The sequence below is a fragment of the Dendrobates tinctorius genome, unplaced genomic scaffold (assembly GCF_039654945.1).
Source record: "Dendrobates tinctorius isolate UK_male_01 unplaced genomic scaffold, ASM3965494v1 ptg000111l, whole genome shotgun sequence".
NCBI lineage: Eukaryota > Metazoa > Chordata > Amphibia > Anura > Dendrobatidae > Dendrobates > Dendrobates tinctorius.
In genome coordinates, this window is record NW_027361779.1 from 31,931,947 (window position 1) to 31,954,264 (window position 22,318).

At 46.7% G+C, this 22,318-nt stretch overlaps 1 protein-coding gene across 8 annotated transcripts in view; it reads left to right on the plus strand.

The window, feature by feature from the left end:
* Positions 1 to 22,318, plus strand: part of SYNCRIP (synaptotagmin binding cytoplasmic RNA interacting protein) — an 83,641-nt gene that overhangs the window by 17,373 nt on the left and 43,950 nt on the right. For all 8 annotated transcript variants that reach the window (XM_073589627.1, XM_073589628.1, XM_073589629.1 and 5 more), the window contains 2 exons: positions 2,178 to 2,296; positions 19,481 to 19,588. In XM_073589627.1, coding sequence (XP_073445728.1) covers positions 2,178 to 2,296; positions 19,481 to 19,588 — 227 coding nt within the window. The remainder of the gene's footprint in view (positions 1 to 2,177; positions 2,297 to 19,480; positions 19,589 to 22,318) is intronic.

The following is a 22,318-nucleotide window of genomic DNA, read 5'->3' on the forward strand; positions in this document are numbered from 1 at the left end:
CTGATCTGCGCCACAGCCTCTCCATGCATGTGCTGACTGTCACACAGCCGCGACACATGCAGAGCAGCCATTGTGCTCCGTGTCCAGGTTCCCGCTGTAGTGTATTCGGTAAGGCCTGTTTCACACTTCCGTTTTTGTGTCCGCCAAACGGATCCGTTTCCGTTTTTTTGACGGAAACTGATGCAAACGGATCCGTTTTTAAAAAAACGGATCCGTTTTTTTGACGGATCCGCGGTAACCACTAATGGAAGTCTATGGGACAAAAAAAACGGATCCTGCAAAAAAATGGCGGATCCGTTTTTTTACGGAAACCAATGGATTTTGACGGATTTGAAAAAACGGAAGTGTGAAACAGGCCTTAGCGTTATAGCTTGCCGAATAAGCAGGGACCCGAACAAATTCGCTCAACTCTAGTATCTACGAACTCGTAATGATCTGGAGAATCATAATGGCAGATCAGTTTTAGCATTTAGTGAACATGGTAAAACGAATTTTAGAATTTTATTTTTTTTTTTTTGTGCTATTTCTCGTCACTTTGAATTTTGTTCTCATTTTCCAAAACCAATCGCGTCGTTCAAAATCACAACTTGTCCCTCAAAAAACAATCTCTCACCTGGCCATATTGGCGGATAAATATAGTTTTGGCTCTGGGAAGAAGAGGGCAAAAAAAGGATGCAAAAACGGAAATACGCCTGGTCCTTAAGGGGGTAAGGATCCGTCTGGAGACCATAGCTCTGCTCCTGACTCGCTTATCTTGGCCCAACAGCAGGTGATTGACTGGTCTCTCCCTCACCTGTGCATTGTGAGAGATTGGTCACTCACCTCATCGACGCTGGAAGCTGTTCAAGCGCTGTGCCAGACTAGTCAGGTCTATGGAAATTGCCCCTGGATGGCTTTTCAAAGTATATTTTCTCTGAAACCCAGGAGCATGTCAAAGGAAGTTATACCTGGCTGATATATAGGCTACATGATATGCCTGACCCTTTAAGTGGGCATATAATATGGCTGTAGAACAAGGTTTTACCCAAAAAAGCATGCGGCCATACACCATAATAAATCTTGCTTGTGCTGCTTGGTCTGACCTTACCCTAAGGCAGGGATTACTTTTGCAATCAGGATCTGTTTTATCTATTTGTAGAAAAATTAAAATGTGGATGGTAAACACTGACACTAATGAAAATCTGATCCTAAACACTAATAGAAAAAGGTTAGTTTTTCATCAGTGGACATCAAAATGAAGCCTAATAGTTAGGTTGTGAACTTTATAGCAATCAATTAATTGCTACTACACTAGAGGATGTTACTTTTCTTTTTTTTTTTTGTGGAATCGCATTTATCAACTGGACCCTTCTCATCCAGTCAGTAGCTCTGAGAGTGAAGGAAGCAATTTGACTGAATGTAATGTTGCTAGAACTAGAGGCATTTATATAGTAGTGTTTATTAGGGTGGGTGTACACTCACCATCCCTGTCTGAAATTCCATTGAAGAAAACTGATGTTATGAATGACTGTACTGGGAATACCCTTTAAAATGCTGAGTAATGAGCAGAATATCTGCACTTTGATTTGGGCCAGCACAGGCATCGATAGCCTCTGCTCCTAATCTTGTACAGGGCGGTTAGACAGCTGGGATCAATGTGTTCTTCCACCAATTCTTAGACCACAGACCCTGTTGGGGGACTGATGCACGTTGTGTTCACACAGCTGCTGCAGATTTCATATGGCGTCATACATAGGATTCTTCCCTTACTGTTCTGTATATGGTTTGCTTTATTGCACATGACTAATATTCTACCTAGAAGAATTAATGAGAATACTGGTTTACATCAACAAAATCTCCTCTTAGCAACATGACACTGCTCACATATGAAGGAAAGCAACCGTGCTTCAAGTGATACTAATGGGGTTGTTCACTTCTGGGTACACGTTCATGTAACATGTAGAATACTTTTAAAATTCGGCTCTCTTGGCCAGTTTGAGTGGTTTGCAACCACTTTGTGGACAAGTGACGGCTGCTGGAATGGGGCTAGCTGAGGTGAATCCTAACACTGTACATTACAAGTTTGCACTGGGGTGGAAAACCCCCTTTAAGCTAAAACTCCAAAAACATTTTTTATTTATTCTATATGAGTAAGCACTTTTTACAAACTAATGATATCTATTTTTTTTTCTCCACAGGATTAGTGTCTCATAGTGATCTAGATGAAAGGGCTATTGAAGCTTTGAAGGAATTCAATGAAGAAGGTGCATTAGCTGTGCTACAACAGTTCAAGGATAGTGACCTCTCGCATGTGCAGGTACATTTTTAGTGGTTTAAAGCAGAGTTTCAGAGAAAATACTGTTCTAAGATCCGGTTGGGGACCATAGTCAGATCCGTGACTGGTGATTTACAGGACTCTACCTATCAATCTCCTCCAGTGACACTGGGAAGAGCCAGACTGTTTAACACACACCACTCTGCACTCTTTGACCCTCTAAATGGCACAATCGATCGTAAAATTTAGGAGTCTGGGTGAGGAAGGGGGCTCCCTTTCTTGTCTAATCGGCATGCCCCTCAATAGGCGTCATGGCAACCCGTGGTTTTTATGACTGGATTTGCAAGATACAGCAAGCCTGTTAGACCATGCTGAGATATCATTCAATTGTATGTCACATAAGGATTCTCTTAGTACTTTTGCTTCCCCCTGACCCCGCACCTTTCATGCATAAATACCTTTTTTATATCGGTTTAGATGTATGTAAACTGCCGCTGTCCGGTCCGCTGGGCGGGGCTTATTCACCTGCTCCCCCCGCCCTGTCTTGCTCTACATAAGAAGAAGGGAGGGGGGGAGCAGGTGAATAAGCCCTGCCCATCGTACCGGACCGTGGCAGTTTTCATGCATCTGCACCAATATAAAAAAGGTATTTATGCACGAAAGGTGCGGGGTCAGGGGGAAGCAAAAGTACTAAGAGAATCCTTATGTGACACACAATTGAATGATATCATTATATGGTATCTCAAAAAAGGGTGACAGATTCCCTTTAAGAGGCTTCTGTCATTGTAACACTGATGGGTATAAAGGATTGCAATGCATTATACAAGCGATCAGAGTGATAAAAGTTAAATTCCTGTAGAGGGACTAACTAAAAAAAATAAATATTTTAAGAATAACAATCATAAAACGTAAAAAATATACCCATGAATACATATTTTATGTAAAATAAAAAATACACTAAATATGCTAATGACACTTGTCTGCTGCGAGCGTGAGCCAAGTGTCTTGTTACTGTGCTCCTATCCTCTTGCGTAGCAGGATCGGCGCACAGCTGCCTAGAAAATGAAGAAAGTAATTTCTCTATCTCTGCTACCGGCCTCTGCGTTTATCGCACTGCACTCAGGTGATATCCGAGTGCAGTGCTGTTTCACTCACACCCATAGACTTTTATGGGTGCAAGTTAGCGGAATCTCATTGACAATCGCAGCATGCTGCAAATAATCACGGATCTGCGCTGCCCCATAGTATAACACTGGGCCGAGTGCTATGCAATGCTTTATCGCATAGCACTCGGCTGTGTTGTATGGTAGTGTGACCCTGGCCTAATGGTAAAATCTGCACTATAATATGGTGCTCCTTCCCTTCTGAACTTTTGCACTAAGCCTCAAAAGTAGTTGCATGTAGGTTAATGGCACACTCAAAAGAAATTACACCACAATCTGTGAGGTCTGTTTTTTCCTATTAGCCCTTATAAATACAGCTCTGGCAAAAATTAAGAGACTGCATGAAAATTTTCAATTTGTTTCATTTTTCTCTTCATAGGTATATTTTTGAGTAAAATGTAAATTGCTCTTTTATTCTATAATCTACTGACAACATGTCTTCGAATTTCCAAGCACTAAATGTTGTATTTATTTTCAGAAAATGAGAAATGGTCAAAATAACAAAAAATACAGTGCTTGCAGACCTCAAATAATGCTAAGAAAACAAGTTCATAATCATTTAGAAACAACATTACTAATGTTTTAACTCAGGAAATGTTCAGAAATCATCATTTTGTGGAATAACCATGATTTTTAATCACAGCTTTCATGCGTCTTGGCATGCTTTCCACCAGTCTTTCACACTGCTTTTGGGTGACCTTATGCCACTCCTGGTACAAAAATGTAAGCAGTTCTCCTTTGTTTGATGGCTTGTAATCAATGTTCCTCTTGATTACATTCTAGAGGTTTTCAGTGGGGTTTAGGTCTGGAGATTGGGCTGGCCATGACAGGGATTTGATCTGGTGGTCCTTCATCCACACATTGATTGACCTAGCTGTGTGGCATGGCACATTGCTGGCTGGAAAAACCAGTCCTCACTGTTGGGGAACATGGCCTGAGCAGAACAAATCTGCTGTTTTTCCAGGATAACCTTGTATGCGGCTTGATTCATACGTCCTTCACGAAGATTAACCTGCCCAATTCCTGCCTTGCTGAAGCATCCCCAGATCACCGATCCTTCACCAAATTTCACAGTGGCTGCCAGACACTGTGGCTTGTACGCGTCTCTAGGTCTCTGTCTAACCACTAGACGACCAGGTGTTGGTTAAAGCTGAAAATTAGACTCATCAGAGAAGATTACCTTACTCCAGTCCTCTATGGTCCAATTCTTATGGTCTTTGGCAAACATCAGCCTGGCTCTCCTTTGCTTCTCATTGATGAAAGGCTTTTTTCTACCTTTACATGACTTGAGCCCTGCCTCTAGGAGCCTGTTACGAACTGTTCTTGCCGTGCACTTCACCCCAGCTGCCATTTGCCTTTCCTTTTGAAGGTCACTTATGTCCTCCTGCGGTTCCTGAGTGACATTCTAATAAGATGACGGTTGTTGAATGTGGGTTTGAACACTTGAGGGGGGTGCAGTTTTTAATATGGGGGTCACTTTGCGGTGTTTTCTGTCATATAGGCGCATGGAAGCCACTTCAAAAAAAAAAAAAAAGTTTTGTAGGAAAAAGAGAATTTCTTGATTAAACTTAAACCCTTCCGACTAAGGCTACTTTCACACATCCGGTGTCAGGGGTCCGGCGGCATGCGGCGAATAGCCGGTCCGGCGGATCCGGCCTGCAGCGGTGACACCGGATGTAGATGCGGCGCCTTATGCGGCGTGGAGGACATTTAAAGGAGCCGCAGCACCGGGGGACGGCAGAGCCGGTATGGAGAGGAGCTGCAGCACGGGGGACGGGAGAGCCGGTATGGAGAGGAGCTGCAGCACCGGGGGACGGGAGAGCCGGTATGGAGAGGAGCCGCAGCACCGGGGGACGGGAGAGCCGGTATGGAGAGGAGCCGCAGCACCGGGGGACGGGAGAGCCGGTATGGAGAGGAGCCGCAGCACCGGGGGACGGGAGAGCCGGTATGGAGAGGAGCCGCAGCACCGGGGGACGGGAGAGCCGGTATGGAGAGGAGCCGCAGCACCGGGGGACGGGAGAGCCGGTATGGAGAGGAGCCGCAGCACCGGGGGACGGGAGAGCCGGTATGGAGAGGAGCCGCAGCACCGGGGGACGGGAGAGCCGGTATGGAGAGGAGCCGCAGCACGGGATAGAGAGGGAGAGAGACTCGCCGGGCACTTGTGGGGTTAAATCTCAGTGCCCGGGCATGCGCTGTTCAAAAAGCCGGTCCGGCGCTGCACAAAAACGTTGCAGGCAACGTTTTTTACATACGCCGGACGGCGCATGTTTGCCGTATCCGGCACAAACCGGAGGCGCCGCATGTCCATCCGGCACGATGCGGCGATCATTAAATTCTATGTGAAAAAAACGGATCCAATTCCGGATCCGGTTTTCACTATTTTCGCCGCATCGTGTCGGATTTACAAAAACGGATGTGTGAAAGTAGCCTAAAATGATGAAGATGTAAAGTGGACATGTGGTAAATGTTATATATTAACTATTTTGTGTGATATAACTATTTGGTTTAACCCCTTAATGACATCAATACATCTCTTTACTGACCTGAGATATAAGCGAATATCATCCCCATATAGATGACAATCCAGCAGCTGTCAACTGTACACTATAGCTGACAACTTGCTGTATCACAAACGATCAGTGTTGGAACCGTCCATATCTGTTTAACCCCTTAGATGCTGCTGTCAAATGTGACTACATCAAGTAAATGGTTTAGATTGTGGGGGCTTCCACTTTAATCAAATTGACACACCGAGATCATGATTCTGTGGTCTTGATGTTTGCCATAGCACTTCATGGCCAAATGGCGACCTTAGAGTCAGGGCTATGGAGTCGGTAAGCCAAACCTGCGACTCCGACTCCCACATATATTGCTTATATTTAAGTGAAAAATGTATTGTAGTACAATGTGAACATCAGACATTTAATCATTTTTATGATACAATAAAGATATTTAGAGCATAATATATATTTAATGGAATACAACGTTAGAACACAAACTGTAATAAATTGTAAATATGTAATACACTAAGCAATTCCTTCAATTCAGCCACCTGTGTCCATTGACCTTCAGTTAGGGTTACCTGAGGGTTCGCCATATCTATATAAGAAACTGTTTTAGTTCAAGCAATCACTCAATCATTAAATAAGTGCTGCCCCACCGAGTGGCTTGATCAACAATTGCCCCTTTCCCAGCACGTCTCTTCAAGATGGAATCAATTTTAGGGGTTCTGGCGGCAATAACCAATTTCCTCACTTTTCCAATCAGATTTCCAGCATGTCCCTCTTGCAGACTATCTTATTGCCAGCTGCAGCATGTGCACAACACAGCGCATGTGATGAATATGAAAGTGTTTTGAAGCAGCTTCAACAAGATCATCTATTTCTACAGTATAATTTTGCTGTTCTTCTGTTGTAATATCTGTTTGTTCTTCAGTTACATGAACAGCACTGTGGCCTTCCATCTCAAACATACTGAATCCTAAATTTTCTTCTAGCTGTTGTTCATTACTCTCATTCATCAGTTTAATTGTACTTATGTTTGAAGCATTGTCCGTTACAATAGCAAGAACCTTTTGAGTTCGTAATCTTGCAGAACTTTTTCCACTAAGGCCTGGAGAAACTGGCTGCTGTGATGAGCTTTGTTATCTTTTACTGCCAGTGGTAACAATTTCTTTGTTGTCACAAACATATCGAACATTGATGGCAAAATAGTTCACTCTGTGACGTGTGCAGGCATCCATTTTAAGAAAAATGAAGCGTCTTTGGAGAGTCTTTTTAAAATCTTTTTGTTTAAGGGCTTCTTCAGTCACTAATTTTCTAATACTTTCTCTTTCCAGAGAAACACCAAGTTTTAGGGCCATTTCTCCATTAAGAGCTGTATAAGCTGGTCGTGCAAAAAATAATGGTACACAGTCCTTTACAACAAGCTGTATGAGCTGTCTTTTAAACATATCTGCTGTCATTGTTACAGTAACTTTGTCACTTCGAAAATATCTTGTTAATGATGTTTGAGATGCTCTTTCCTCCTCCTTTGCCTGGCAGGAAGTGCTGGCTGTGGGTTTCTTGGTGCTGCTGTTATCTTTCTCTGTCACAGCTTTGAAAACTTCTGGGTGGAAGCGTTGTGAATGTCTTTTTAGATTGGAAGCTCTTGCAGGAGCATTTTTATCACTGAGTATGCACTGATTTTGGTATCACAGCATTTGTTTTCCTCTGGGTCACTTGTCATACATTAACACACAAAATATTTTTCATCTTGAGTCACTGTGAAATGCTCAAATACAGCTGACTTCATGGGAAGCTTCTTAGACATTTTGTAATCTTCTAAATTCTCTCAAATAATTTTGTCCTATAAAATGTATATTCTAATTCCAGCAAGAACAGGGAACCATGTACAGAGGGGAAAATAAGAATTTGATACACTGACAATTTTGCAAGTTTTCCCACCTGCAAAGAATGGAGAGGTCTGCAATTGTACACTTATCCTGTGAGAGACTATAAAAAATCCAGAAAATCACATTGTAGGATTTAAATAATATGCATTTTATTACATGAAATACTTATTTGATACAATAGAAAAACAGAACTTAATATTTGGTATAGAAACCTTTGTTTGCAATTACAGAGGTCAGACATTTCCTTTAGATTCTGTTTCTCTCAGTTGAAGTGTACCTATGATTAAAAGTTTCAGACCTGTCCATTCTTTGTAGGTGAGAATCGACAGTGTATCAAATACATACTTTGCCCACTGTCTAATTATAGATAGAAATAAAACAAACTTTGCATAAATCAATAGTACAGATGACAAACTGATAACAGAGCTAATAACTTGATGTCTTGGCTTCTATACCTATACAAGTACTCATCAATCCTGTTGCTGTATTTTCCCTGTATATTGTATAAAAGCTAGCTTCCCAAAAGTATGAGCTCAAAGAAAAAACAAACAAGCATCAAGCATAGAGAGCGAACATAAAGTATACTGGACTGTTGATTTATGCACAGTTTATTGAAAGTTTAAATATGCTTTAAGAAGTAATTACCTTAATCTTTTTATCCTGTTCACTCTAGCAATTCTTCTGAGAAGAGTGCAGGCCTTCCTTCTTTCTGAGTGTGTTTACTTTGTACCCTTGTCTGTAGAGGAGGAGCTTCACTGGTGCTGGAGTGCAGCACTGACTTATCTCAGCAAAGACAAAGCCTAGATCCTCAGGCAACATTCACACCATGGGCGCAGCCAAGCTCAAACCTGGGGGGGGCAGAACCTCATACTGCACACCTCAGCTGCTGCAGAACCTCATACTACACACCCCTAAACTTGAAAATAAAGCCTGCACCTTAAGAAGATGTGATGAATGCAGTCTATTTATTCCAGCTATCAATTGATGTTGTGTTACTGAAGACGAGCAATGCCTGTCCTGAGCGTTCTTTTGGGCAGCTATGAGGTGTACCTGACTGGTGCTAAAAAAAAAAAAAAAAAAAAAGTGTTAGTCTGTGTGCTACCTGGCTTTCATTCTTTTTGATAAAGATACGATATGGATAGACAGATATAGATAAATGGATGGATAGAGCAGACTTCTAATCTGCTTTTGCTATTGAAAACATCTATGAGCTCAAAAACCTTTCAGGTTATGCGGTTTTTTAAAAATCTCATCTGCTTTTGCAGCTGAAAAACGTATCCTCAAAAATTGCAGCAAAAATGGTGTGTGAATGTAGCCTTAGATCAGGAATAGAACAGCCATTTATAGGACATTTCATAACTTTCCCAAATTCCTATGAAAAAATATTCAGCACAATCTGCATTGAACTACTGTACCCAATTTATTATATATTTTAGGAGTTGGTCCATTTTATTCCGACTCCACCAAAATGAGCTCCGACTCCGACTCAACAGCCCTGCTTAGTCTCCAGGCTATAGCGGTTAGTTCAGAAATTAGTGACATTTAGATGGTAAACAAACACTTTTTCATTCTTGCTATTCCACTTTGCATTAATTCCTGAAAATCACTTGAAGCGTTAATAAACTATCTGAGAAGTTTTCACATGGTATCACATTTGGGGTTTTCCAATATATAGTACCCCCAAGGTCCCTTCAAACCTGGATAGGTCCCTCAAAAATAAATTTTGTAAATTTCCTTGAAAAAATGAGAGATTCTACATTTTTAAAACCTAAAAGGCTAACAAAATAGCGTTTTAAAAATGGTGCTGATGTAAGACAGACATGTGGGAAATGTTGTTAATGTTTTTATGTGGTATGACTATCTGGATTAAAGGGATAATTATTCAAAGTTTGAAAATTGCAATTTTTTTTTACATTTTTGTCGAGTTTCAAGTTACATTACATACATTTTTTTTAAAGATCTGTTTAGAAATACATAGTCTTTTATGATATGTAAATGAGACTTTACAAGTTGAGGGGGCATTAGTGTCCCCAGACTAGTTGGCCCACTTAGATGTTATCACGCCCCTTTGAGGTCTGTACTTTCCTCGCTCTTTCGCCTGGCTTTTTTCCCTCATCATTGATCCTCTGAAGCTGGGTGTACATGCTCTGACTTCAGAGAGGTGCACAGACTTCCGATCATGCGTAGTGGAGCTCTTTGAAGCCAGAACACGTACACCCAGCTTCATAGGATTAATGATGAGAGGGGAAGAAGCCGCACGCATGCAATAGGTAAGTATAGCGCTTGTGATAACTTACAACTGGGCCAACTAGTCTGGGGACACTTAACATCCCCTCAAATAGTCAGACTTCATTTACATATCATAAATGGAATTTAGAAATAATTTTTCTAAAGATCTGTTTGTATGTGATGTAATAAGGGACTGTTAGAGTGTTGTCTGCATACATAAATTCCCTAAGTTAAAGGGAACCTGTCACCCCCCAGGGCATTAAGTAAAAGAGCCACCTTCAGCAACACTAAGGCTGCATTCTGTGAAGGTGGTTCTTCTGTTTCTGATCCCTAATAACACCGAATTATTGACTTTTATAAATTGCTCCCCATACCTGTATTGAGTCCCATAGGTATGGTGTGTCCCTGTATCAGCCGACTCCCAGCTATCCATCATGCGTCTGTGCGTCGCCTCCTCCTGTGTTGTATGCCGACGCCTGCGCTGTGCCAACAGTTCTCGGGCATGCGCAGTCTGTGCTGCCCGGGAACTGACATCAGGCTATTGCGCCTGCGTGTTGCGGAGGCCCCAGATCCTGTCCCGTAATGTTATGATGTTTTTACACTGCGGGGCTGGGAATCTGGCACCTGCGCAGTGAGCATCTACAGCTGCGCCTGCCCCATCTCCCTCCTATTTCTCTTTTTTTCATAGGTGCAGCTATAGATGCTCACTGCGCAGGCGCCAGATTCCCAGCCCCGCAGTGTGAATACATCATAACACACTGCGGGGCGGGATCTGGGGCCTCCGCAACACGCAGGCGTGATAGGCTGATGTCAGTTCCCGGGCAGCGCGCACTGCACATGCCCGAGAACTGTTGGCACAGCGCTGGAGGCGGCGCGCAGACGCAACAGGGGCATGATGGACGGCTGGGAGGCGGCTGATACAGTGGGACACACCATACCTATGGGACTCAATACAGGTATGGGGAGCAATTTATAAAAGTCAATATTTCGGCGTTACTAGGGATCAGAAACCGAAATATTTCCTTCACAGAATGCAGCCTTGGTGCTGCTGAAGGTGGCTTTTACTTAGTTGTGGCCAAAAGTATTGACACCCCCTGCAATTTTGTCAGATAATACTCAGTTTCTTCCTGAAAATGATTGCAAACACAAATTCTTTGGTATTATCTTCATTTAATTTGTCTTAAATGAAAAAAACACAAAAAGAATTGTTCTAAAGCCAAATTGGATATAATTCCACACCAAACATAAAAAAAGAGGGTGAACAAAAGTATTGTCACTGTTCGAAACATCATGTGATGCTTCTCTAATTTGTGTAATTAACAGCACCTGTAACTTACCTGTGGCACCTAACAGGTGTTGGCAATGACTAAACCACACTTGCAGCCAGTTGACATGGATTAAAGTTGACTCAACCTGTGTCCTTGTGTGTACCACATTGAGCATGGAGAAAAGAAAGAAGACCAAAGAACTGTCTGAGGACTTGAGAAACCAAATTGTGAGGAAGCATGAGCAATCTCAAGGCTACAAGTCCATCTCCAAAGATGTGAATATTCCTGTGTCTACCGTGCGCAGTGTCATCAAGAAGTTTAAAGCCCATGGCACTGTGGCTAACCTCCCTAGATGTGGATGGAAAAGAAAAATTGACAAGAGATTTCAACGCAAGATTGTGCGGATGTTGGATAAAGAACCTCGACTAACATCCAAACAAGTTCAAGCTGCCCTGCAGTCCGAGGGTACAACAGTGTCAACCCGTACTATCCGCCGGCGTCTGAAAAGGGACTGTATGGTAGGAGACCCAGGAAGACCCCACTTCTTACCCCGAGACATAAAAAAGCCAGGCTGGAGTTTGCCAAAACTTACCTGAAAAAGGCTAAAACGTTTTGGAAGAATGTTCTCTGGTCAGATGAGACAAAAGTAGAGCTTTTTGGGCAAAGGCATCAACATAGAGTTTACAGGAGAAAAAAAGAGGCATTCAAAGAAAAAAAACACGGTCCCTACAGACAAACATGGCGGAGGTTCCCTGATGTTTTGGGGTTGCTTTGCTGCCTCTGGCACTGGACTGCTTGACCGTGTGCATGGCATTATGAAGTTTGAAGACTACCAACAAATTTTGCAGCATAATGTAGGGCCCAGTGTGAGAAAGCTGGGTCTCCCTCAGAGGTCATGGGTCTTCCAGCAGGACAATGGCCCAAAACACACTTCAAAAAGCACTAGAAAATGGTTTGAGAGAAAGCACTGGAGACTTCTAAGGTGGCCAGCAATGAGTCCAGACCTGAATCCCATAGAACACCTGTGGAGAGATCTAAAAATGGCAGTTTGGAGAAGGCACCTTTCAAATATCATGGACCTGGAGCAGTTTACCAAAGAAGAATGGTCTAAAATTCCAGCAGAGCACTGTAAGAAACTCATTGATGGTTACCGGAAGCGGTTGGTCGCAGTTATGAGGGGGGGCCATTACTTTTGTCTGGCCCATTTTTGGAGTTTTTGTGAAATGATCAATTTTTTTTCTTTTTGCTTCATTCTCTTTTGTGTTTTTTTCATTTAAGACAAATTAAAACAGGATTTTTGGGTTGCTTACCGTAAAATCTGTTTCTCGGAGCCTTCATTGGGGGACACAGAGACCATGGGTGTATGCTGCTGCCACTAGGAGGCTGACACTATGCACAGAAAAAGGTTAGCTCCTCCTCCGCAGTATACACCCCACCGACCGGCACTAATTTCCTCAGTTAGTGAGAAAGCAGTAGAAGTAGTAACAGAATGAAAACAGAACAGACAACTCAACTGTAATCAACAAACAACCTAAGAACAGGAGTTGCAGAATATGGGAGGGTGCTGTGTCCCCCAATGAAGGCGCCGAGAAACAGATTTTACGGTAAGCAACCCAAAAATCCTGTTTTCTCGTTCGCCTTATTGGAGGACACAGAGACCATGGGACGTCCCAAAGCAGTCCCTGTGGTGGGAAACAAACTTCCATCAGGTCAGCGGACTCACCACCGCCGCCTGCAAGATCCTTCTGCCTAGGCTGGCATTCGCCGAAGCATAGGTGTGGACCTTGTAAAATTTGGCAAACGTGTGGATCGAAGACCAGGTTGCCACTTTGCAGAGCTGCTGCGCAGAAGCTTTGTGGTGCACCGCCCAGGAGGCACCCCCTGCCCGGGTAGAGTGAGCTCTAATTCCCGGAGGGGGCACTCGATGCTTGACCCGTTAGGCCTCCAAAATTGCCAATCTGATGCAGCGAGCAATGGTAGCCTTGGAGGCCGGCTGACATTTCCGCGCACCATCTGGAATGATGAAAAAATAGTCTGTCTTCCACAAGGGAGACGTCCTAGCCAGGTAGACCTTCATGTTCCCGACCAGGTCTAGTTTGTTCAAGGAGCGTTCCAGAGGGTGGATTGGACCCGGACAAAAGGACGGGAGAACAAAGTCCTCATTTAGGTGAAAAGTGGACACCACCTTAGGAAGGAAGGCGGGGGCCGCAGGACCACCTTGTCCTGATGGAGCACCAGGAAAGGGGGGCGCAAGAAAGGGCCACCATTTCCGACACGCGCTGGATGGAGGTGATGGCCACCAGAAAGTCCACTTTCCAGGAGAGAGGGGACAGGGAGACTTCCCTGAGAGGTTCAAAGGGAGACCGTTGAAGAGTCTCCAGAACCAGATTGAGATCCCATGGATCCACGGGAGCGCGGGTCGCAGGTGCCGTATGAGCCATTCCCTGAAGAAAGGTTTTGACCTGCGGACGGGAGGCCAACATCTTCTGAAAAAGAATGGAGAGCGCTGAAACCTGACCCTTCAAAGAACTGAGGGCAAGGCCCGCATCTAGTCCTGCCTGGAGGAACGCCAGGATAGAAGGGAGAGAAAAGGACATGGGCGGAACGTCATTGGCCTCGCACCAAGTGAAATAGGCCTTCCATGTACGATAATAAATTCTCGAAGACGATGGGTTTTGTAGCCCGGTTCATGGTGTGAATAACTCGATCTGAAAAACCTGACCGCCTCAGAACCGCGGTTTCAACAGCCACGCAGTTAAATTAAGTGGCAGAGAATTGGGATGGCAGATTGGACCTTGTGACAGCAGATCCGCTCTGTCTGAAAGCTTCCAGGGGGCGTCCGAGAGAAGATTGACGATGTCCCCGAACCAAGCCCTTCTGGGCCAATCTGAAGCGATGAGGATGACTGGTACGCCTCCGCCTTGATTTTCTTCAACAGCTTGGGAAGAAGGGGAGGGAACAGATAAGGGAGGTTGAACTGCGACCAGGGAATGGTCAGAGCCTCGGCGCCCACTGCGAGAGGATCTCGGGCCCTGGATACGAACTGTGGGACCTTCCTGTTCAGGCGAGACGCCAGCAGGTCCACGTACGGAGTCCCTCAACGACGGCAAAGCTGATGAAAGACGTTCGGATGTAAGGACCACTCTCCCGCCGTGAGACCCTCACGGCCGAGAAAATCGGCGGCCCAGTTGTCCACGCTGGGAATGTGCACTGCGGATATCGCTGGGACCAATACCTCTGTCCAGTGGAGAATCCTGGACACTGCCGCTAGAGCCGAGGAGCTCCGTGTCCCCCCTCGGTGGTTGACATATGCCACCGCTGTGGCATTGTCTGTCTGAATCCGGACCGGCAGACCCCTGAGAAGCCTTTCCCAGTGAATGATAAATCGCCCGTATCTCGAGGACGTTGATCGGCAGAGTTGTCTCTTGGGTCGTCCACCGACCCTGAACCATCCGATTGCGAAACACCGCTCCCCAGCCGAGGAGGCTGGCGTCCGTTGTCACAATCTGCCAGTAAATCGGAAGGAATGACCGGCCCAGGGAAATGAGGGGTGACGTCAGCCACCAATTGACTGTTTGACCCGGAACGAGAGGCGAATTGGACGATCCAGGGAGAGAACGGACCTGTTCCACCGAGACAGTATGGCCTGTTGAAGCGGTCTCGTGTGAAATTGAGCAAAGGGGATCGCTTCCGTCGTCTATACCATCTTTCCCAAAACTTTCATGGCTGACCGGAAAGATGGAAGCTTTAGGCTCTGTAGCGATCGAACATCTCGCCGCAGAGATCAACTTCTCTTCCGGGAGAGAGACCCTCGATCGACGGGTGCCGAACAATAAGCCTAGAAACACAAGACGTTGAGTCAGAACGAGTTAGGACTTCCTCTTGTTTACGAGCCACCCAAACTGGACAGGGTGTCGAACGATGGTAAGGCTTTGGAGAGTATGGTGAAAAGACGGAGCTTTGATTAGAATGGCGTTGAGGTACGGGAAGAGTACGAGACCTCTGATCCTCAACAGGGCCATCAACGCCGCCATGATCTCTGTAAATACTCTGGGCGCGGTGGCAAGACCGAACGGCAGGGCGACAAACTGGTAGTGGTCCTGATGAATCGCAAAACGCAGAAATATCTGATGCCCGTAAGATGGGGACATGCAGATAGGCATCTTGAATGTCTATTGAACACATGAATTCCTGCGCCTCCATGGAAGCGATTACTGAACGGAGGGTCCCCATCCTGAAATGACGCAGGCGGACCCTCTTGTTCAGCAGTTTGAGGTCCAGAATGGTCCGAACCGCGCCGCCTTTTTTCGGCACTACAAATAGGTTTGAGTAAAACCCTGGGAATCGCTCTTTCGGCAACGGGCACAATGACCCCGGAACGGAGAAGCGAGTCGATGGGTGCAAAGACGCCCGGAACTAAGGCGGGGCCTTTTGGAGGACGGGACTCGAAGAGGCGATCCCGGGGCCGAGACACTAACTCTATCTTGTTTCCTGAGGATACAACTTCCAGACCCAAGCGACTTCCATTGAGTCGGCCGCCCAGTTGGAAAGTCGCCTCGGAGCTTTATAGATAGTCATGCCGAAGTGGACCTTCCAGTTCTGGACCCTCTGCCCTGGGAGGAGTGAGATCGCCAGGATGAAGTGGGCATAAAGGAGACCTTCTTCCTATCCTGGCGTGCTTGCGGCCTTTGTTGGTTGGAAAAGGATTCTGCCGTCGCGACGTGGCGGAAAGACCGAAACTGACACCCTGGAGGGTGTCTACGAGGCTTGGACTGTGGAAGAGAGCTTGTGCCCCCAGTGGCGTCTGATAATCTGGTCCAGCTGGGATCCAAAGAGACGCGCACCCTGAAAGGGCAGATTGGTAAGGGATTTTTTTAGACGACAAATCCGCCTGCCAAGCCTTGAGCCAAATTGTACGTCAGATTGCAACTAAGTTGCTGGACGCTTGAGCTGCACAAGAGGCGGCCTCCAAGGCCAAACACTCTGTTTGGGCTCCATCAAGAATGCCTTGGCGGAGATCTTCCGCCCAAGCAGCTTTGGCCTTTGCTACCGAAGTAGAGGCAAAGGCTGGGCTTAGCACCGTTGCAGCCGCTTTGAATGCTGACTTTGCTAAGGATTCCATGATCCTGTCGTTAGAATCCTTCAAAACCGCCACACCTGAAATCGGAAGGACCGTGCTGTTAGTCTGGACACAGGAGTGTCTACAGAGGGAGAAGCTGACCAGTTGTCGGTGAGCTCTTGAGAGAATGGATACAGCATGCCGAGGTGCTTCCCTCTTTGAAAGCGCCTGGATGGATTTTCCCTTTCCTGGTGAGGAGCTTGGCAAACTCCGAATGAGGAGCGAAGACTCCGGAAGGTGTTTATGCCCGTCTGAACGAAACCTCCTGATCTGAGGGTTTCGCAGGGGAGTCTGTGATCTCGAAAGTATGGTTAATCGCTGCAATGAGGTTCTGTACCGTAACCTTCATGTCCGCGGTATGGGCCGAATCCAGCTCTAAAATCTCCTCGGATGGCGCATCAGAGAATGCTTCGCCTGACTCAGGTGAGGATGCACGGGAAGGATACTGCTGGGAAGGACTATGTGGTGAGATGGAGCGAGGGGATGATTCCGGCCGGAGATCCTGCCTGGGTCTTTTGCGGCTCATGGTGGCTGGTTCAGGTGGAACCTCTTGTGACCTGCTGGGTCCTGCAGAGGAGCCCAGGGACAACTTATGAAGAATGGCCACTAGGGACTGAGACGCTCTGGTGAGATACGCCACTGATTGAGATTCGCTCTCACGTGGAGCAATAGGGGGCTCCTGGGCAGCGGCTGGATGGGGGGAAAGTCACTGAAGCAGTGCCGGAAGGATGGGGGACAGGAGGCAGAGGAGGGTGTCAGTCTGCAGATGCAGAGCTACTCACGGTCTGGTGTCCTGTAGATGCTTTCAGCGAGCGCTGCTGCACAGCTCGTCCATATCTCTAGGGCCACAGAAGCGGCGAAGGAGTCCGGCTGACAGGCTGGAGAAAATGGCGGCCTCCTGAGAGCCCGGTAGAAAAAACGCGCGCTTCCTTGTGGAGACAGGGAGGGCGGGGTTAACTGCAGCCAAAGGTGGTGCCGCCTCCGGAGCGCAGATGTAGAGGGAAAGAGCGGAGGGCGGCCTAGAATGGGAGGGAGCGAACGGTGGGCGGGCTTAGAACGGGCGGGAGAGAAGCCCGCCTAAGGAAAGGCGGGGGGCGTGGCCGCGACGGCGAACAAGGCCGCAATAGAAGCCGGGGCCTGGAGTAGATGCGGCTGCCGGCGGGGAGCGCGGGGCGGCGCGGAGGCAACGATGCACTGCCGCGCGATCGCCCCCGCGGTGGATCCATGCCTGCCGCCCGGCTGTTGTCGAAATAAGAAGTGCAGCCGAGGGGGGGGTGCAGAGAGAGGAAGAGGCTGCTGAAAGGAGCCGTGACACCTGGGGATGTCATTAAGGGCGCCCGCTCCGCAAGGTACCCAAGCCTGCAGCATGGCTGGCCAAAATAAGAGAGGTGTAGCTGGGGAGACGTGGGAGGCTAGGGAGAGGAGGTGACTCCGGGGTCCCATACTTACCTCTCGGCAAAAACCTGTACCTTATCATGATGCTGTCCTCTTCCATAGAAGGAGGTCCGCGTCTCATCCAGACCGACAGGCTCTGGTGGGCGAGTGGGTGGGAGACGGGGGGGCGAGGACAAGGTGGATCGCCTGACACGCATCCGTGCTCGGGGCTCTTGGTCCTGCCGTGGAGAGCTATGAGGATACGGGGTGGCAGTACACGCCGTACTCATAGTCTCTTTGTGGGAGTACGGATGTGACTGTTCACTCCGTATCCCTCCGAAACCTGCAAGGGAACGACGCACGCTGAGGTAGATATGGGTCTAATGAAAGACCCGTGTCCACCTCCTACTGACACTAAGCTAAACTGAGGAAATTAGTGCCGGTCGGTGGGGTGTATACTGCGGAGGAGGAGCTAACCTTTTTCTGTGCATAGTGTCAGCCTCCTAGTGGCAGCAGCATACACCCATGGTCTCTGTGTCCCCCAATAAGGCGAACGAGAAATGAAGATAATACCAAAGAATTTGTTTGCAATCATTTTCAGGAAGAAACTGAGTATTATCTGACAAAATTGCAGGGGTGTCAATACTTTTGGCCACAACTGTAAAAACACCCTTGGGGGGGGTGACAGTGGAATTGCGATTTTTATTTTTATCCATCAAACTTAAATTTTTCTTCCTGCATATGGTTTTGTGAAGCCACGCAATTTCATAGGTTAGAAGCATCCCCTCGCGTATATTCACAAATGAAATTTGAAGTTTTGGTTATGGATTCTTCATTTAAATCTGCGCCTAATCTTCTCACGTTTCATTCATTTAAGTTCCCATATTGCTGCAAAATTATAAATATATATCTATCACGATCCCATATTAATTTGTGTTTAAAATGAGTGTATCATGTTTCTACCAGGAATCTGCCAACATCTGGATGCAGTATTTGCTATGTGAATTAAATCTCCTCTTACCTACTGTTTGCTCTGTCTGTATCTAAGTTACTTATCATAATGCTAAACATGTGCACGAAGACTGCTTGCGTTGATCATGTTTCTTCCAAAAAAAAAGTTATATCCATGTCTCGCTATGTTTTGAAGTTGGTTCAAGATAAATAATATAAAGCAAATAATTTAATTTGCCTTGTACCGGTAAGGCCTCTTTCACACTTCCGTTTTTTACAATCAGTCACAATCCACCAGGTTTTGAAAAAAAACGGATCCTCAATTTTCTTTTGAGGATCCGTTTTTTTTCCCCATTGACTTGCATTAATGGCGGATTGTGACGGATTGCTGTCCGTTGCATCCTTTTTTTTTTGAGGATCCGCCAAAAGTTGCTGTCCGTCACCATCCTCAAAGAATTCAAAACGGATCTTGCAACGTTTTTTCCTCTGGCGGATCCTCCAGACACTGATTTAACCAGAATTCCTCATTCCTCACATCAGTTGAGAACGGATCCGCTTGTCTGCCTTTTTGGCGGATTATAACTGATGCAAAAAAAAAACTGAAGTGCGAAAGAGGCCTAATGCATAAGCGCAGCTTTCACATCTTAATCATTCTTTTTTTTTTTTTTTCTCTTTTATCCCTTTTGTAAAATTTAAATTTTGCTGACCTTTTTTTTATTGTTCTTTTAGAATAAAAGTGCCTTTTTATGTGGAGTCATGAAGACTTACAGGCAGCGAGAGAAACAAGGGACCAAAGTTGCGGATTCTAGTAAAGGACCAGATGAATCCAAAATAAAGGCAAGTGTGTTTCTATTTTTTTTTTTATGTTTTCTTTGGTCGCATAAAAACGTTTGTTATACCTTTTTGTTGATCTATAATATTGGTGGCTAGTACCAGCACCTCCACTAATCAGCTCATTGAACGCGATACATATCTCCAACAAGCACTGCCCTCCCCTTCGCTCTTTCAGTTTCAGCCTCATATATTTGTGCCAGTGACTGGTATTCTAGCTGGAACAATGGGGCAAACATTTTAAATAGAAATGCCAGAACATTCTCACTTTGTTTTTAAAGGGTAACGATCATCAGAAAGTCATTTTCCTTCTCTTCAGAGGCAGAATTACACTGACAGAGGGGACAGCTATACACAGCTGACAACACAGAACTCACCATTCACAGTAGCCGATGTCACTGCTTCCCCCTCCTTTCACAATGACTTTTAGGGCTCTTGCAGACGCGCTTTCACTTTGGCAGGCTTCTTCCTCCTCTCTGCGCGTGATTTATTCGTGCCTTTTTCAGCCCATCACGGGGCTGCCTTCTCTTCAGCGCAATCAGTCTCCCCCTCTACCCGCGCCCCCCCTCGGTCTTCATCCAATCACGTGGCTCAACCGTTAAGCTCCGCCCACCGCTAGCGTTATTCTGGCATTTCTGAGATCACTTTTTCTCCCTTCTCCGGATCTCTTCTTGGGGGACACAAGGTGTTTGCTCCGCATCTGAACCTCGGTAGGCTTGGCGCTGCTATAGTTTGACGCTACACTTGGCTCCCCACGGCAGTTCCCTGTCAGCTTAGTGCTACTGCCGCATAGACTTATGCCCAACTCTGCAAGGGCTCTCTTCCAGACCCACCGCTATTCACTACGCCTGCGCGCGCTGTAAAAAGAAGTGGGCATCAGGTCAGTCGTCTCCTTTCTGCCTGTCCTGCAGCCCTTCCACCATGTCTGCCCCCCCAGGAGCACTCCGAGCCCCGAAATGAGAGCACGCCACCCCCTGAGTGGGCCTTTGCAATGTAGTCAGTCTCTGATTTGACTAAAGTTTCTCAGTCTCTGGTCCAGGTCTTAGAACGGTTACCTCAGTTATCTACAGCCACCCGTGCGCCGACCGCCCCTCACAGTGAGTCGCCTGCACCTGACCGCGACCTTCAAGCAGACAGGCCGGGTAGAGATTCTAGAAAGCGGGCTCTGTCTGGCTCTTCTTCCAGCTCGCAAGGTCCTTCCGCTTCACCCAGGCTACACTCCTCGTCTCCCTCATCAGCAGACTACCATAGGTCAGACGATTCCCAATCCGGATCTGACTCCGAGGCGGACAACATGGCTAGAACTCGGGACATGGTAGGTAGTCTCATATCAGCTATCTTCCAAACCCTCAAAATACAGGAAGATAAGGCACCTCCTCAGGAATGCTCTGTCTCTTTTAAGCGAGCGAGGCCTCCCCCTCGAACCTTTCCTAATCACAAGGAGTTCGACACACTTCCTTAGCCAATCACTGGGAACACCCCGAGAAACGTTTTTCAGGCCGCAAGTACTTAGATGTGCTATATCCCTTCGAGGTGGATCTAGTCACGAAATGGACCAAAGCTCCTGAGGTAGATCCTCCAGTTTCCCGTCTTTCCTCTAAGACTGTTCTATCCCTCGCGGACGGAGCTTCACTTAAAGATCCGACGGGACAGGCAAATAGAATCTCTAAGTCAATTTTTGAGGCATCCGGCGCCTCCCTCTGTCCTATTTTCGCCTCCGCCTGGGTGGCCAAGGTCATTTCAGCTTGGGCAAAAATTCTTTGCAATCGCATCTTAGCGGCAGCACCTCAGGACGAGCTGGCAGATTTGGCAGATCAAATTAGTCATGCAGGTAAATACCTTTTGGCCGCCTCCTTGGACGCGGCCGGATGTGTAGCAAGAGCTAACAGCAACATAGTAGCCATACGCCGCATCCTTTGGTTGAAGTCGTGGAGTGTGGACACCACCTCTAAAAAGTCGCTCACCAACCTGGCTTTTCACGGCTCTAGGCTCTTTGGCGCCAAGCTGGATCAGATAATTTCGGATGCCACTGGTGGTAAAAGTACTCAGTCCCGGCCTAGAAGTTTTTTCAACAAAAAGGCTGCTCTGCCGTTTAGGTCCTTTCGCCCCTTCGCTTCCACAGAAGGTTCATCCCAGCAGGACCGGCCCTCCGCTTTCAGGGACCGGAGGAAACCATCATATAAACCCGCTCCCCGCTGGAGGTCGAGAGGCCAGCCCACCAGGTCTTCAGGCTCCCGGTCCGGCAGATTTTCCTCTAAGTAAAGGGTCACCCCCACCTGGAAATTCTTCCAGGGTGGGGGGCAGACTTTCCTTTTTCAAGGACGCTTGGCTGTCTGTCGACGACGCTTGGGTAAGGGAAATCATCACTTCCGATTACAAAATCGAATTTTCTTCCCTCCCAGACAGTCGCTTCTTCCTGTCTCGAACCCCAAGACAGCGGTCCCAGATTCCAGGGTTCCTTCAGGCCGTCTCCTCCCTTCTTTCCGCCGGGGTTGTCGTCCCCATTCCTTCAAACGAACGGTTTTCAGGGTTCTACTCAAATCTCTTCGTAGTCCCGAAAAAAGACGTCTCTCTTCGTCCAATTTTGGATCTCAAGTTGCTCAACCGCCATGTGAGGGTCCTCCACTTCAAGATGGAGACCCTGCGCTCGGTAATAGCCTCGATGGAACCCGGAGAGTTCCTCTGCTCTGTCGACATACAGGATGCCTACCTCCACATCCCTATTTGTCTGCAACA